The sequence below is a fragment of the Marmota monax genome, unplaced genomic scaffold, assembly GCF_021218885.2.
Source record: "Marmota monax isolate L192 unplaced genomic scaffold, Marmota_monax_Labrador192_F-V1.1 WCK01_AAM20220418_F8-fsc00009, whole genome shotgun sequence".
NCBI classification, from domain to species: domain Eukaryota; kingdom Metazoa; phylum Chordata; class Mammalia; order Rodentia; family Sciuridae; genus Marmota; species Marmota monax.
The window spans coordinates 11,620,905-11,638,718 of record NW_026694710.1 but is presented as its reverse complement, the minus strand read 5'-3'; the positions used below and the strand labels follow the sequence as shown (position 1 = coordinate 11,638,718).

Sequence of the window (17,814 nt, the reverse complement as noted above, 5' to 3'; positions counted from 1 at the left end):
GTGCCTGCAGAGTACGTTTGCTTCCGTTTTGAGCTCTACATTATGGATTCCTCACTCTACGTACAATAAAATCCATACCTAGGTCTGCATAGTTAGACTTGAAAAATTGCTTGCGTCCACAAAAGTACAGCTGGAAGTCAGTTTCGTTCGACCTGCGCAAAGTATATCCATTTTCAAGAGCAGCAAAAGCATCACAGGTGTAGCGGTAGGTAATGAAACCATAGCTGTCTCTGCAGTGGACAAAGAAGAGAAATTCAAAACTGGTTAAGGAGCATTAGCATACAGCACTGTAACCCTTTCTACTTTGGGAGACTTTGCTGGGGCCAACGTCTGAGCTACTGCATCCATTTATCAGTGTGATTGTCCTGTCAAGCAGCTAAATACTTATTTCTGGGACAGGAAATCTCAACTAGAAAGATTAATAAATAGGGATGAAAGAAAATAAATAAGGTTCTGAACTCAACATGTCATCTGTCAAAGCACTTACACTGGCAACTCCCATCCCAGTAATCTTAGGGCCATAATTTTTTACATACGTCAGCTTCTAAACAAGAAATAATCTTGAAGATTCTCACCCATCATCCCGCAGATTTACTGTGCACTCCTCAATTTCACCAAAAACTTCAAAGCGGTCCCTCAGTTCTGTCCGGGTAGTGTCAGGTCTGATTTTACCAACATAAATCACGCGGCGCTCTTCCTATGGGGGCAATGTAAGCAGAGACTTTAGCTAGTTCTGGAGACAGCAAAGAGGATGCCCCTCTAGAAGCATCCGTAAAGTACAACCATGCACAAGAGAAACTCACAGAGCATGCCAACTGGAACAAACCATGTACCATGCCCAAGAAAAAACTACCATGGAATCCAAATTCACTTTCCTTTTCTTCTGTATCAATTTCTTCTCTCTCACCCATGCATGCTTTTTCTGTGTCTCCATTCTTTCCTACTTTCCCTATCCATTTGGTCCTTTCCTTACATAAAATTGCATGTACTGGGAAAGAAATTTGTGCAATGAGATCTTTTCTTTTCTTTTTATCAATGGATAACTGACTAATACCTGTGAAAAGTTTGAATACTTATATCTTGATGATTAATCTTGAAAAATATTACAATACTGACCTGGCTTGCAAAACTATTTAATTTCTTACCAACTCAGAATTGTAATAAGGTGTTGTACAAATTTTAACATTCTTAAAAAATGGTTCTTAAATTCTAGTACACAAAAAATGACTTGGGGTCCTTGTTTAAAATACAAGCTATTGGGGTCTATCCCACCTGAACAATAAAAAAAGAAATTGTAAGACAAGGTTCAGCAATCTTCATTTATAACAAGCACATCCCAGTGAATCTGATCCAAGTGGTCTAAAGACAATAATTTGAGAAATGTAGTCTTAAAATGTAGGCCATTTTAAGCCATGAGTCTCTGAAGAGTGAGAGCTAAATAAAAGAGGCTATAAATTTCACTTTTCCAATAGATCTGGTCTTATTTTAGGAAAAGACTAGAGGGGTGTGGCCTAATTTTCACAATTGAAGTCAATATCATCATCATCTGAAAGTCATCAGCAAGTTGTAACTCACAAAATATGGGAAGAATATTTTGTAGCCTGAAGACAGATTACCTTAAAAAAAAAAAAAAAAAGATGCATTCTCTTTCTCAGTGTAAGAAGCAATCCTGCAGCTCTTGCTCTAAGGTGGCAAAGCCAATGGTGATAGTGTCTCTCAAAACTGGGAGAAGGGTTTTAAGAACACATGGAGTTGAGAACAAGGATGTGTTTACCAACTAGTCTATGTCTAGCAAGGCCAAAGGAGAATAAAATGAACTTAAGTTTGCACAGCATTCAGTTAACTGAAGCAAAGACCAGGAAACACAGGACCAAACATAGACTTCACCTGTCTAAGAGTTCTCCCTGGATGCACTGAGAGTCTCCATTCTTGGATGGTAGGAAAGGTAATTTAGGCTTGGAGTAAAGAGACATCCTACAATACCTATTGAATGCTTTTCCTTTTCATGTGCCAGATATTTAGCAAATGGCAGATAGGGAGCACGTGATGAACACTCATGAAATGTGACTGAACACAGACTCCATACCTCCTGGATGGACGGCTCATCTGTGCTTGGCCATATTTTACATACGCAATACTCTGGTCTCTATTTTCAGAGTCTGGGCTTCAGACTCAGTCAGCTATCTACTTGACATCTCAGGCTGGCCAACCCCCAGGCATCTCAAACTGGACCAGCCTTACCAAACCAGGCTCTCCAGCTGCCCCTCTCTTCAACTGGTCCCTTTCATAGGCCCTTGCACCAGTGAAGTTAACACCATCTAGACAGCTATTCAGGACAATAATCTGAGCACCTCCTTTAAACATATCTGATTTCTCCTTGTCTCCTTCACATGTCCAGTCACTAGGTCCTCTTGAGTTTAATCTCCTCAATCACCTTCTAGTCTGTTTCCTTTATTCCCACTCCCCTAAGCCAAGCTGCCAGATTTTCTTTCTGGACTAGTGTAACAACCCTGTAGCTTAGATCCCAGCGTCCACCTTTTCTTTCTTCCAGTCTGTTCTGCTATTGCTGTCAGAATAGTCTTTACTAGGGAAACAGGAATTTAATCATGTCAATTACTATCAAAAACATTTCAATGGCTTCTTATAACTTTTAACAAAAAGCATAAATCATTAACAGACCTGGTAGGCAGGCCTAGCATGATCCAGAACTATCTCCCCAGTCCATTCTTTCCTTGACTGGTTTCCAGCCACACTGAGCCTCCTTTGGACCCCGGTATATACCACGTTCCTTCCTCACCAAGGTCTTTGCACAAACCATTCTAGTGCTTCCTGGAATACCCTTCTCATACTGCACCCCAAGCCCCTTGCATACACTTCCTAGAATTACATTAAGCTTAGCACTCATTTCCTTTCTGAGACTTGAGATGAAATCATACATCTTATTAGTTGCTGTCATGGAATGCAGCTATTTCTATTTCTCCTTTGTAGCTCTATGCCCAGTTGTAATTAAATAATTAATGGTTTCTTTATTGTTCAATGTCTGCATCCGTAGTACCACACAGGACTTCATGAAAATAGAGACCATATCTTTCCTTTTAACCACTGTATTTTAAGTATAACTGAAATACAATCTCCATGAATAGTCCTTGTAAAAGAAACCAACTGCCAATTAGTTAATCATTTTGACACTTAACCTGTACCCTTGGCCACATTAAAGATGCCTAAGTGCCTTACTCTCCAACACAAAGGAGATTGATAGTTGGGTTGTTGCTTTTATTATAGGAAAAACTGCCCAGGTAGCTCAGCTAAGTGGTGTCACAAAGTGAATAAGTTACATGTTTGCAGCCTTGGGGGTCTTAAAAAATGACCTCTGGAAGTCAGAGGTGGTACTGTACTGAAATACTGGGTCCAACATAATTCCTCTGACAATGGCTATTGAGCCTACAGAAGTGGCCAGATGAAGCAGAGCACACAGCTCAGACTGCCTGGTCCATTTCCATGTAGATTGTATGTCTCAACTGAAGGCTGTGGTTGTGCTGTTCCACGGCACCCAGCACATCCTGGCAGTCGATGAGTAGAAGTGGATGGTGAGGCTCATGCTGGAGCAGTGCGCACACATCAGCAAGGCAATCACAACACCACATTCCATTCTCTTTACACAGCCAGCTTCAGCCAAACAGCCAAATGGGATGGGACTGTTATATAAACTTAAATTTCCTGGCTCCTGCTTGCATGCGTGTTATGGATTTTTTTTTAATGAGCCTTTTAGGAAAGTTACTACTATATAGAGGGAAAGGAGATGGAAATGCAGAAGGAGAGAAAGAAATTGAGCCATAGCAAAGAAATTGCTCAGCTACCATTATGGGAATACACACAGTCTACGTATTCAAGGAAATTTGAAGCTAAAGCTAAAATCGACCATATGTACACCCATATGCAGACATATAGGGGCTGCTCCTGAACTGCAGTGTTACACAAAGTTGTATGCAACAATGATCCACAAAAAAGAATATGAACCTAGAGGACCTTTTAGAATGGACACTGATGCATTCTGCAGGGAAAAGAAGAGACAAACTAGAGGGAAGAAACAGGAAATCCGAGGGCCGTTCTGCAATTGTTTAAATTACCTTTTCACCTACCATCTCTCTTTATGAAACATAGGAATGGGACCAGGCCTTGCTATCTTGCAGTCCCTTACAAGGAGCAGAGACTGAATGCATGTTGAAATTTTCATTTGAGAAAATTATTGAAGGGCTTTGTTTTCCAAGTGCTAAAAAGGAAAATAGAAGGCATCTAAAGGTCTAGAACGTAAAGACAAAAATCTTTCCAAGACTGGCCAAGATGTCTAGCAAAGAACCAATGCTTTTTAATATGTTGCAGTTGTATTAGACAGATGAATAGATTTCATATCTTTAAAAAACCTTAACATTTGCAGCCAATTTTTCAAGACATTAATTTCTAAACAGGAGATGAAAGGAAAAGAAATCAAAATGCTTAATAACATTTCCAACTTCTTAAAGGCTTGAAGGAACTCGAAACCTTTGGAAAAAGCTCCTTGAAAAATGATTTTCAGGCCAGTTTTCACTATTGAGGAGGACGGAACATTTATCAAATAACTTTTAGCTTCAATTTTCGCAAAAGCTAGTTTGCTGATGGGTGGGTAATAAAATTGAAGATTTACGTTGTATTAACAGCTATACTAAATCCTCGTTATACCAAAACACAGGAGATAAATAAAAGGAAACAAAAATGACCAAATTAACCACTTTGCTTTACCAAAATCTTTATCAAAAACAGCAGAGAGCCTCCCAGTTAGCCAAGGAAAACAAACAATGGTTGTTTCTCATCAAACAGTGAGCTGCTTAGTAAAAAGAACTAAGGAAAGACAGGAAGCAGTAGGGAGATGAACACTTATTGAACCCTATGTAGGCCAAGGACTGTGTTTAATGCATTTTTCTGGATTATCTCATTAAAATGTTCTATAATGCTAGATCCCTACAAGGAAGAGCCTGTTGTAACCTGGAATTTGCTTCTCAGAACTTTTATTCTACATTTCCAAGCCAATAATGCCAAACTTCCTCCTCCCCTGCTAACTGCTTATCGACCTTGACAATGAAGGGTGTGTGTTCATTTCCAGATTAGTTGCAATATGACTTCCTTGAAAAGCCTCAAGATAGGGCTGGAGGTGTAGTTCAGGGGTAGGGAATGTGCTTAGCATGCTTCAGACCATGAGTCTGAGGCCTAGCACCATACACACAAAACCAAAATTCCCAAGAGATTATGAATACCGGGGACAGGAAAGGGTGTACAAAGGTACTCTACTAAAGACAAAGCAAGAGAGGTAAGTGTTGAGATGGGAGGATACGGATGGCAGAAAGAAACACCAACTCTATGAAAAAATGCATTAAAAATCTTTGTTTTCCTTCTTTCTCTTTATACTGATTATACTCATCTAATTCAGAAGTCTCGCAATAAGTGTTTGCTACTCAGAGGCGTCCTTAAGGGAGAAACAATTTTCCAGTCATTTTGCAGTCACCCCATTCAATACTACCCAGGAATCTTCCTGCTTGTCATGGAAGGCTAATGTGAATAAATCCAGCCTCCTCTACTTCAGAGCTACTGTCCAACTAAAAACCAAGATGCAAGTAAACACACTGTCCAGTCAGAAAATATGAAACATGGCAACTACTTTCAAATAAATGTAATTGAAGTATAATTAATGTATGAAAAGTTGCACATATTAAATGTCTAGTTGGGGTGATATACGCACCCCATCCCAGCAGTATAACCAAGATAGTAAACTTATCTGTCATCTCCATAAAGTCCCTTTGTGTTCTCTCTCTCTCTCTCTCTCTCTCTCTCTCTCTCTCTCTCTCTCTCTCTCTCTCTCTCTCTTTCCCTCTCAGGAAATTTACTACTATATAGAGGGAAAGGAGAGGGAAATGCAGAACATGTAACATGAGAATGATCCTTTTAGCACAATTCAAAGTGCACACTCTCATATTATTAACTATAGGGAATATGTTGTACAGCAGAACTCTAGAATTTGTCCATCTTACCATAAACTGAAAATGTGTAAATACTGAATTTAAAGTTGCAATCTAATATTATAATCACATACATGAAACTGCTTCTTAAAAAGGCTTGACTACTCCAGCACTGAAAGAACACGGGGTGTGGTAGGCTGATGGGCTACAATGAAAACCTAATGCATTTCCTTCAAAAAGAATAACTGAAACAACTTCATTGTTTTCCATTTGGAATAAGTTTATGGTCATGGGTGATGACATACTGTTCCTGGCTCCAGGGCTGCATAGTGACCAACAATAAAGAGCAATGAAATGGATGGCCACTGCCCAGGCTCATCTGGGTTTGGTTTTAAGCACTGAGCCATATCATAATGTCTAGATTTGTCCTTTAAATTAACATCCTATTATCATGTTTTCTGGCAGGAAACTGTGCAGATTGCAAATGCAGTTAGAAGTAGAATGCACCAAGAAATTAGAGCAGTAACAGTTTAGACAGTAAATACTAAATTCTGGCTTGCAGAGCCCAATGTAATTTGAATTATTTCAAGTTTAGGAGACATAGAAAGGCAGAGAGTCAATTGGCTTTTGAGAAAGAGTTTAGGTGGGAATTGTAAGAGAATAGCTGAGGAAACAATGGTGATATTCAACCACACTGTACGATTCTGTATTAGTAATAACTAATAGTGTTCTCTTAGTTTCTGATTTGATGCCATGAAGTTTGGCTGGACTTAGATTTTTGGAGGAACAAGCAATGAAAAGTTTGCAGTCATCCTAAACTATGGAACTAAAAAAAATGCTATATAGTCCAAAAGACAAAGCTAGAAAACAATAATTCTGTAAATATTTTTATATTTTGAATGGTTCTTTAAAATTTTCCTTTTGGAGTCTCTGTTTTGATGGTCCCCTAAATATGTGAAGGATTTGATTAATGATTAATCCAGCACTGCATCCAAGATATTCCAAATTTAATTTGCTAATCATTCATCATTTTGAGGGTGTCTCCAAAAGTAAATGGGAGTCACCTACCTGGTAGGCAACTTAGAGGACTGCTCTAGTTCCCTTAGCTACTTCGTAAATGAGTTTTAAGCTAATTTTAGTCAAATGAGTCAAAAATTATTTCATGTAACCCTGTGCTCAAGTCCATAAAAACATACTTTGCAAATGCATTATGGCACAAGAAAGCAGACCATTTAGAGAAAGGAAATCAATCAGAAAATCCTCCTGTGGGTAAATTCATTAAATAGTTTCACTGTGCCTTCAAGATAGATTTCAAAATCTTTAGCATGAGTTATAGAACCCTTCAGAATCTGCCTTTCACCAAACCTCTCAATTTGTTATTTCCTGCTCTTCTTGTGCCCTAGTATTTTAGTTAAAAGACTAGTAGTTTCCTAATATATTGAACTGTTTTCCTGAAACTTAGTATGAGCTATAGCCTCTGCCTTGGACAGCAATATTAAAAAAAAAAAATGCCATGTAGGTAATTTTAAATTGCCAAAGAGCCACATTTAAAAAAGTAAAACAAACTAAAAATTCAATCTTAATAACACAATTTAGATCAATGTGTCTAAGCCATTATCAGATAAAATTCTGATTGATATTAAAGTATTAATTAAATATATTTCCATTATATTTTGTATTTAGTCATTAAAATTTAATCACACTCTGTATCATAAATCTGCCTACTTGAACTATCCCTGGGCTAATAGCCACCATACTTGACATTGCAGGTATAGGAAATTGTTGCCCTCCCTTCCTTTAGGGTTCAGATCATTTCAATCTACCTAGGGATGTCCTTCCTCATTCCCATGTCTGGGGGTTCACCCATATGCCAGTACAGCACCCTAGACAGACCCTCTATCATATCATTTATCACACTGTTTTGCCTGTTCTGCAACTCTATCAGACTTGAAGATCTCTGGTTATGGGGACCAGGTCTTATCTAATTTTATATCCTAAGCATCTAGCAAATGTTTGTCAAAGAAAGTAATGAGTTTTCATTTGTGTTAAACAAAAATAGCACATAATTGTCCAAGGGAGAATTGGTTCAACAGAAAGTTCCAAATTTTCCAATGTACATACCTGAATATACTTCAGAGTTTATATACTACTATAAACTTACTATTATAGATATCCACAAAATTCTAATGTAAAAAAATGTAAATAAATAGAAAGGCCAGTGGAGTGGAGAGAAGGGAACAGGGGAACAGAACCAGGAGGGTAATGGTAAGTAGGGTAGTGAATTGGAGCCAACTATATTCCATGCATTTATAATTATGTCAAAATGGATCCCATTATGTATAGCTGTCATGAACCAATAAAAATAATGAAACAAAAGGAAAGTTCCAAATCTTCATTAAGCACTTACTACCTACAGGTCCCTCAATTTGTAAGAATCTATTTGTTTTTGTTTTTGTTTTTTTATCTGCTTCTCAAAAACAAAAACTAAAACATATTCCCAAATGAAGATTCCTACCAATATCTAGTTTATAAGAAATGATTTAAGAGAAGCCAAGTTGACATTTGCAACACTACAAGTCCTCTTTTGAAGAGAACTTATAAAGATTGTCCTAGTCAAAGAATAAACTGAGGAACTCTTCAACATGTGAGGCACAAAGAAAAGCAAGGTGGTCTCTGCTTTTAAGCTGAGGATGGAAGCCCCAATGAAGCTTCTGATTCATGTAGAACAACAACACTGTCCCATCTGTTTGGAAAGAGTCAAACTGACAAAAAGACAGCTTGTTCTCTTTCTTGCAGATTGATATGAAGGTATTAATTAATTTTTTTATTAATTTTTGTATTTAGTCTTTAAAATTCAATCACATGCTGTACATTAATTCTGCCTAATCAAACTATCCATGGATTAATAACCACCATATTTGACATTGCAGACATAGGAAATCTTTGCCCTCCCTTCCTTTAGGATTTCTTTGCTCTAATTAGGAATTGGGAGCTAAATCATCTTTGAAAGGCTTAAAATACATACATGTTTTATATATATATATATATATATATATATATATATATATGGATAGATTCTTTCTTTCTTTCTTATATTTATTTATTTATTTATTTATTTATTAGGTGTAGATGGACACAACACAATGCCTTTATTTTTATGTGGTGCTGAGAATCGAACCCAGGTCCCGCCCATGCTAGGCGAGCGCTCTACTGCTGAGCCACAGTCCCAGCCCAATTTATATATTTTTTGATGAAAATATTAATCTGGCTTTCGAATTCAGTTATGTTTTGACCAAATGAGGACATATAAGATGAAACTATTAATCTCTATCTTTAATATCCTATTTAGCGGGGGGGGGGGAATCAAGAATTTTTTAAAATACAAATTTGCAGACACTAAAATAACTATTTTCCTACATGCTTGCTTAACATGATTCTCTTTTGTAATGATTAATTGTAATGTGCCATATTAAAAGGCTTTGTAAACTATATGGCATTATATAAATGTGAGTTATTATAATTATTGAATAGGCCATTAATTAAACATAGCAATATTAGAAAAATGGAATTTTTAATTGTCATTAGTCTTTGTAAGTGTTAACTAATGATTCTCTGGCAAATCTTAATATCACAGCTCATTTGAAAGTTGGGAAAAAGGAGGAAAAGTGTTATAATTTGCACAGGGCCTTTGATTTAGTCTTTGGTAGGTTCAAAGTTAAATGGCAGCAAACACCCCAGAACTTGGGTCTAACTGTTCAATTACCTCTCGGTTCTTTCCCCTCCATGCCTGTGATTAACAAACCTCTCATTTAGCCTCTTTCCTCCAGCTGGCTTGAGTTGGACTCTATGAGTCAGCTCTTTTATTTAGGTTTTTTTCAAAATTTTGTTGATGTTAGTGGGTTTTCTTAAAGGTACCATAGAAATCCAACTTCTATGGTTTAAAATCATTTCCCTAAGCCCTGGTTAGCTCAAAAGCAAAACATGTCAAATGCTGATGTTCACTGAACTTAGCAACTAGCACAGACAGGCCTCAGGTGCAATGAGCCAAAATAGAGCCATATCTGAATGATTAGCCAGGGCTCTCTGGAGCACCGTGTTGGGAAAGACCCTAAGACTCTGTGGGGGCTTGGTGGGGCAGAGTTCCAGAATCGATTAGGAGTGTCTGCCATGGACGCGTATGGGGTGTTGACCGTCACAGAGCTTCATTATGCCATCTAAGGTCTAGGTGCATAAGCAGCAGTATGGAGCTGGGAGAAAGTCTACTTATTAGCAGATGTCAAAAAAAAGAGTACTGACCCTAAGAGACAAATGAGTTAGGGGCTGACCCATCTGAACTAAGAAATGATGACTTCCCCAGCAAATCTTCCTCTACAGCCGCCTTTAAATCTAACATGAACCCAGTCTCTTCATGGACAATCCAATCCTTGAGTCTGTCAAAAAGATGAAAACGGAAACCAAACAGCAATACCTCCCCCTTGTCCACTCAGAGAAAGAAGCAACCAGAAAGAGTGAAAAAAAAAAAAAAAACTCATCTCTAGCCAGATGAAACCAGTATCTGCCCAAATAAACCTCTACTCCCTCCATTCTTCAAAACAAAACTCAAAAACAGTAATGAACTTCCAAATGCAACTAGAATGGGAAATCTCCTGACACAGCACTTTTTTCCAATAAGTTCTGTTAAGCGCGACTGAAAACTCATTGATATTTTAAAGCCAAAAGGCTGATTATAGCCCATTTAGACAAAGCCTTAGCTTTTGTTTATTTTCTAATCTACCAAAAAGAGAAAAGGAAAAAAAAAAAGCACATAGGAAAAAAAATAGCAACCCTCTTTTAAAAAGAAAGTTAGCTCCCAGCTGCTTACAATTGCCTTCTGCCTCTGCCTCTCTCTCTGCTTGGCCCTTTCGGATTCCCGCTTCTCGTACTCTTTGCGGTGTTCTTCCCTCTTCAGCCTTTCGTGCTGATACGCCTCATAGCTGTCATACCTGGGAAACACAACTTCGTCATTAAGTCAACCACCTCCATTTGCAGGAGCAAGATAAATGGTAATTTGGGGAGGTCAGAAGGGCTTTAGATACCATCTTGTCATCTAAAGGAAGGGATATAAGGAGCCCAAGGACAAGGACACGCCTCATTACCTGGGCCGCCGGCTGTAGGGCGATCTTGAACGTGATCTCACGTATAAGGGAGAATTTCGGTGCGTGCGGTGTCTGTAGTGGCTTGACTCATAGTAGTAGCAGGACCTGGGAAAGAGGAGAAAAAGGAAAGGGACATTTGCCACTGCCACTGACCCCAAGTTTACTGGCGCTACTGAACATCCCGCAGAACACCGGGCTACATAAACTGGCTTTTCCTTCCTAGTTCCTAGTGAGATTTCCCAGTGACAGCCTGTGATCAGCTAGTCAGCTCAGGGGCCTGGGAGGGATGTGTTCTCTCTCTCTGTTTCCTTATTGATGTGAACACTGAGCACCAGGTCTGGTACGCTGTCAGCTTTATCTCGCATGGATCTCAACTATCCTGGCACAGGGTAGCTCTCCAGGTAATGGAAAAAGTTAGATGAACAAGTTTCTTACAAATTGCTCTCTCTGATCGCATTGGCTCAAGGCACTGCGCCCAGGCCTGAGAGCTGAAAGGGAACTTGGGGAGGGAGGGACACTTAACAATGTGGTTTCAGCCAAGAGGAAAGGCCGGGGGAAGGGCTGGGCTGGCTCTGGGGTTTGGATACTTCTTTGACTTCCTGAGCAGCACCTTAAGGCCCGGGTGGCTTTTGACAAGGTTTACCTTGAGGAGGATCGACTGCCTGGGGACCTTGATCTTGACCTGGAATATGGTGATCGGGAACACGACCTGTGTCGAGAAAAGGACCTTGAACGAGAGCGCATCCTTTGGGGTCTTTGAGAAAATAAGGATTTGGGTGGTGACACAGAATCTCTACATGGAGAGTTAAAAGAAGAGCAAGAAGGCGACACGTCGAACAATGAATAGGATTGCGTGCCATCCCAAGGGCAGCTCAGTTTATCACTTTCATCTTCGCTGTCATCGAACAGGCCATCCATGGCTAGTCCTGAATTTATAAACATAGGTAGTTTGGAGAATTGTTCATTACTGAAATCACTGTCCCTCAGTTCACTGGTCTTGTCTGCTTCGTCGTCAAAAACAGCTTGACTGGGATGACCGAAGTGCTTGTTCAGCTCGGCTCGGATCTCCTGGTCTTGGAGCTGTTTTCTGGTGCCGCAAGGAGAGACCTGCTTGCTGGCCTCCAGCGTCTCTCTCAGGTAGAGCTGGTCTGAGTCTGTGGAAGAACAAATCTGCCTCTGCCAGGCAGAGGAGGCATCTTTATAGTCTAGTTGTCTAGAGTCTGGGAGCTCCTGTGACACGTGAATAAGTATTTCCGTTTTGGAATTAATTGACTGGCAATAGTCATGGTCACCAAACAGGCGTGGGCTGGGCCGTTTGGCCTTCCTTTCCTCGTGTCCACTGCTGGGCACTGAGGACTTACTGAGCTGCGCGTACAACTCAGACTGCTCAGGCCCGTTTTTGGTAGAGTTATTGCCTTGGGTACCAGAAGACTCGCTGTACCGGGCCTTCTTTGATGGCGGTGGCACCACGGTCTTGCAGGAGGACTTCGGCTTTGGAGAAGCCCTGAAAGGGTTATCTTGGTTGGCTTTATGAGGAGGAGTTGTGGGTGGAGTGAGGCCTGAGGAAAAAAAAAGAAAGAAAAAAAAAGAGTAGCAATAAAGAGAGAAAAGAGACAGAGATGATGTTCTTAAATGACAAGACACGTTTCTTAAGTTTTCTGAGATTTCAGACAAGGGTTAAAACTGAGTGAAGAAGCAGGAAGCTGAATTCAGGGCAACACTTGAAAAGCAGACTCTTCCCCTAAGCCTCTGTCACCAAGAAAAGATGGATCGGCGGCGCCAGGCAGCAGCAGGAGCTGTGGATATTTTGTATTTCAAACATCGATGCTAACAAATCCTGCTTCCCAGGCAACATGAAGGTGTCACCCCCGGCCCCCACAGCTCCAGCCATCACACTGCTCATTCCTTCAAGGATACGGTACAGGCTGCCTCATGGAAATTCAAGAAATGAGACTCAGGAGCCACAGAACAGGCCTCAGTTCCATTTGTCTGCAAAGAATATTGCAAAAGAGGCATGCGCTCAGGGCTCTTCAGCCCATCAAGAAAATGTAACCTTGAAGCTGGGGAATTAAGCAATTTTGAAAATTGGAAAAAAAAAATGGAATGAAAGCAAACGTTGGTCAGGGTGGGAATGGCAGAGGCATCTTCCAAGTCAGTAAAATACGACAGACCAGACGAATGCAGGGAACCAGAGTCACTCGATGACTTGACGGCAATGATTCTTTGTCTCCACAGTTCATTAGCTTAGTAAACCATGGCTAATGTAGGTATAATACGTTCTTGTAAGCATAACTAATACATTCTGTCTAAAATATGGTTCTGCAACAGAAACCTAAGTGAATGGTAACAGTAAATATCGCTGCGCCAGTGGACCATTTTATTTAGAGCACATCAGTGAGGGCGATGAGACGGAAGGATTGAAATGAATCCGAGCTCTGGCAACTAATTAAATAAAGAAGAAATAAAGGAAGAAAGAGGAACACTCGTCAGTTGTTGCCCTTCTTCCTCTGCCACGGAAGGGTGGAAAATTCCATCCCAGGCCAAGGTAGGAGGGTCTGTGCAGTACGGTAGCTACCGCTAAGTTTCACCCCTCAGCAGATTCTCCTCCTCCCTCCACACCAAGGAAGAAGCCTTGTGAAATGGCTCCAGAGTCCAGGGGACTTTGAAGAAGGGCAGGCTGGAGTTCAAATGACTTCATGCTTACAAGGGAACATTTTAGTTTACAATACACTGTCTATTTAGAAAGATGGGTGAACGCTATTCAGCAAAAAAGAGTTTTCACCCCACTAACAAGCCTGGGGTTAGACTTGAGGCAACTGCACGTTTTTCAATGAAAAAAAAATCCTACCTTACTGGGAGGAAAAAAAAAAAAAAAAAAAAAATATATATATATATATCTCAAGAACCAAGTAGGTCACAGAAAGCCACATGAAATTTTGATATGAAGAGGAAAATGCTGCCTCACTCTCCTATTTTACACACATACAAAAAAAAAAAAAGAGGTAGGAGAACTCAATGCTTTCTCCCCCCAAATGAACCATTCTACACCCATTTTTTTGGCAAATTTGAGTAATCATGGGTAATCTTACTAAATGAGAGGATGAAGGACATCAAAATAGGAAGGAGTTTGGCCTGATTCCCATTCCAGAAAATCCTGGAAGGCCCAGGAAGGCCGTGCAGAGGGGCAGACTCTTCTCTCCATGCTGCTGGGCCTGGAAGACTTGCTTTGGCTGGCAGCTGCTCTTGAAGCCCCTCCCTGCCCTTTGCTGCCGCTGACAGGCATGAACATTCGACTGAACAGAACACCTGTGCCACTCAGGTACGCCCCCTCTGCTTCCGCTTTCTTAGAAGAGTAGTCTTCTGTTCAATCTAAGAAGTCTGATGTGGTCCCTTTCCTCTCCTCTCTCTTTTTGTAGCTCTGTATACCTGCTCTGATCCATTTCCACCTCCCACTACCTTCAACTACCAACACAACAAATTTAAAGACACTGATGTCCAGGAAAGAGATGGCAAGTTTTCAAATATTCCTCATGGGCATCTAAGATGCTTAGAAAATAATGATGCATAAGCTGTTTTTCGGAATAAATATCAGTTAAATATGCCAAATGATGGGGCCCTTAAATTGGAGGAAGTGACGTACAACTTCCAACAACCCAACTGCGTAAATCTTTTCATTGTCACTCCAAGTTAGGGTCGTTTGTACCTCTCCGATAATTTACTGCTAGGATCACTCACTTCCTACAGGAAAGAGAGGGCTGCCTTCTTGCTTATCTCCTTTTCAATGTGAACTGTATCTTCTCTCGAAATAGATCTTAAACTCTTTTAGGGATGTCTCTCGGGCTTATTTCTCACAACCTGTTTTTGCTCATTTTTATTTTTCCAGCTTCTCCTTGAACAGAAAATCTCTCATTTCAGGGGCCCAAGATTCGCTTCAGAAGCTGGCTAAACATTTTTTTTTTTTAATTTTTTATTGTTGGCTGTTCAAAACATTACATAGTTCTTGATATATCATATTTCACACTTTGATTCAAGTGGGTTATGAGCTCCCATTTTTTACCCCATATTGGCTAAACATTTTTAATGAGGAGGTGCCCAGACCACATATGGAGCACCAGGGCCCTCAAGAATCTCCATAGGACATCGCCTCATACTCCCAAACCTGTGTTTCGACGGACACTGTCGATTTATAAAAAGAAACCCTAAACTTCAGAAACACCAAATTAGGCCACTATTAGAGATGAGTTCTAAAAATATCTCAGCTATCTAGGGATTTTAAATATAGAAATTCTTTTTAGTCTTGAAAATTCGAAACCCTGTCCCAGTACCTAAGCTCATTATCGCTTAAATAACTGGTTCTCAAGTTGCTCTTGGAAGTGGCAACACTATACTTTCTTTGAGTTAAAAACAAAGCCTTTTACCTCCTCCATGTATTAAATGGCTTCTGGCGATTGAATAGGAGTTCTTTAAACACCTACTATGTGCCGAAAGATATGACTGATGCTGCTATGTCAGGGATTCCACCCTCAAGGACCCCATGGTTCATTTTAATAAAAAGACAATTCTTTCAAATTTTTAATCAGTATATTTTTCTTTCAGATATGCTTGAAATTTATGAAAATGCTCAGAGACAACCCAACATGTCCAGTGAGTGAAAATATCAGGACTGTGAATTTCTGTTAGTATCACCTGTTAAACCAAACAAGTAATATTTGCTTATTGGATGGGAGATACTTTAGGATTAGTCCCGAGGTGACCAAAGGAAAATAATTTAGATAGTTCCCTAAATTTTTTACCCTTCATTGAAAGATCTTTAACCAGAGAATATCTCAGCTCAAGATTGAGAAATAGCAAGAATGACAAGATTTCCTATCGCCAAGTGCTTAATTGAAAATCTATCTCCAGATATGGTTGAGACCCCAGGCCAAACAAAACTAAAGGGCAAAGAGTTTTTGTTTTTTTTTTTTCTTTTAACATAGCGCCAAACTTTCCAGAGCTGCTGATGGGATCCCCAACCTTGCAGTGTCCCTGAACCCAGGGAATCTCTCCAACCTCACCTCCTCTGCCCACATTTCCTTTCCCCGGGGCAGGAGGAAGGTCAGTACTCAATTCCTTAACGTCGCTACCTTTGCTCATCTTCCCGCTAATCGCTGAACTCTCAATTTCATGCCACAAGCCTAAATCAACAGTGCTAATGCCTCCCATAACCTCCGGATTATTTCCTGTGTGTTGATTTTCTGGAGAATGTGTACATTTTGGTGTTGACATTACAAGGTATATTCCATGCTCTCTCTTGAACTTAGCAGGTTTTGACAGATTTATGTGAGGACAGATGGCCATTACAGGCTGAAGGCTGACAAGAGGCAGTTCAGAGCATTGTTAACACACTTGCACAAACTCTCAGCAGTGCAGCTCTGTGCAGAATGTAATTCAGACTATAGCTTTTTTATTGCTGCCTATTTTCTTTTGTCAAAAGAGCCTGCTGTGCAGAGCAACAAATGGCTGCTATTACCCAGAATGTAATGGGTGTCAGACAAATCACGTAACACAAACAATCAAGAGGATGTAGGTCATATTTCAACAGAGCACAACCTTAGCAATATTTATGATTACTGCATTGAAATGTGCTCTATAATAAACAAGTACCTCTACATCACTCACACTTCTGCACGGCAAATCTGGGCGAAGTGGCACACACTCTTACAGTCATCATTTTAAGCAGCCCCTTTTATTAAAAAAAAAAAAAAGTCAGAGACAAGTTTAGTTTTGTTTGGTCTTTCATTGTATACTCTAAAACAATTTTCTTTGAGGACTCCTCTTTGGGGGTTGTTTGTTTAATTGCATGACTTTGATAGATGGAGCAGCTTCGATCCGTTTCTTGGGCTCCACCATCCATCCAACTTCAGCCGGACTCTTTTCTTTTTTTTTCCCCTGTTTTGCTTCAGAGTTTTATAACATTTTATAGCATCTAGTGCTAACTCTGCAACTTAGTTTTGAGTTTATTTAACAGCAGGGATTTGCTTGAGGAGCACATCAATTCAGGTATTCAAGGAAAAACAAATAAAGGATTTCTAATTTGCGTAAAATCTCACCAAGACAGGGAGACCGGATAAAGAGAATGTGACTCTTCCTTCTCATATTTTGTAGGCTTCCAGAATGTGGAGTGGGTGAGACAGCAGGGGAAGGCTGGGGACCAACATCACCCCTACAGCAGTTGCTATTCAGTTGATAAAGGACCTCGCCTGCTCTCCACACTCTCCACCCTGCACTTTCCCAGGAATCATGGGTGCTGCATGCACCCCAGGCATTAACGTATCAGCACTTGGCACAGAGGGGCTCCACACCCTGCTCTGGCAATCTGGTTGACATTAGTTAATTCTGACTGAGAAGGTGCTGACTTTACTGTTTCAAATATTTCTTGTATCACTCTTGATTATGGAGGAACAAACGGGCCTTACCATAAAGTTCTGAACATTCCTATAACATGTACCCAACTCTCCCACTTGTCCTCATGGAAGATGAAGATATGATCTGGCCCACACGCACCTTCCCACAGAGCATTGCAGGTGTCCACCACTAAAGTCTAGAGTTGATGTGGGAGAGGAAACTGCTTTGTTATTCTGGGCATCAAGGAAATGGGACAGTACCTTTTCCAGAAAAGAAAACTAAGGAAGAAAGGATTGATGGTTATACAG

The 17,814-nt window shown here is 40.2% G+C and overlaps 1 protein-coding gene across 5 annotated transcripts in view; it reads right to left on the bottom strand.

The window, feature by feature from the left end:
* The window catches only part of Ppargc1a (PPARG coactivator 1 alpha), a 607,930-nt gene that overhangs the window by 9,011 nt on the left and 581,105 nt on the right, over positions 1-17,814 (bottom strand). For all 5 annotated transcript variants that reach the window (XM_058572389.1, XM_058572387.1, XM_058572388.1 and 2 more), the window contains 5 exons: positions 11,766-12,681; positions 11,123-11,227; positions 10,849-10,969; positions 576-697; positions 79-230 (listed from right to left, as the gene is read on the bottom strand). In XM_058572389.1, coding sequence (XP_058428372.1) covers positions 79-230; positions 576-697; positions 10,849-10,969; positions 11,123-11,227; positions 11,766-12,681 — 1,416 coding nt within the window. The remainder of the gene's footprint in view (positions 1-78; positions 231-575; positions 698-10,848; positions 10,970-11,122; positions 11,228-11,765; positions 12,682-17,814) is intronic.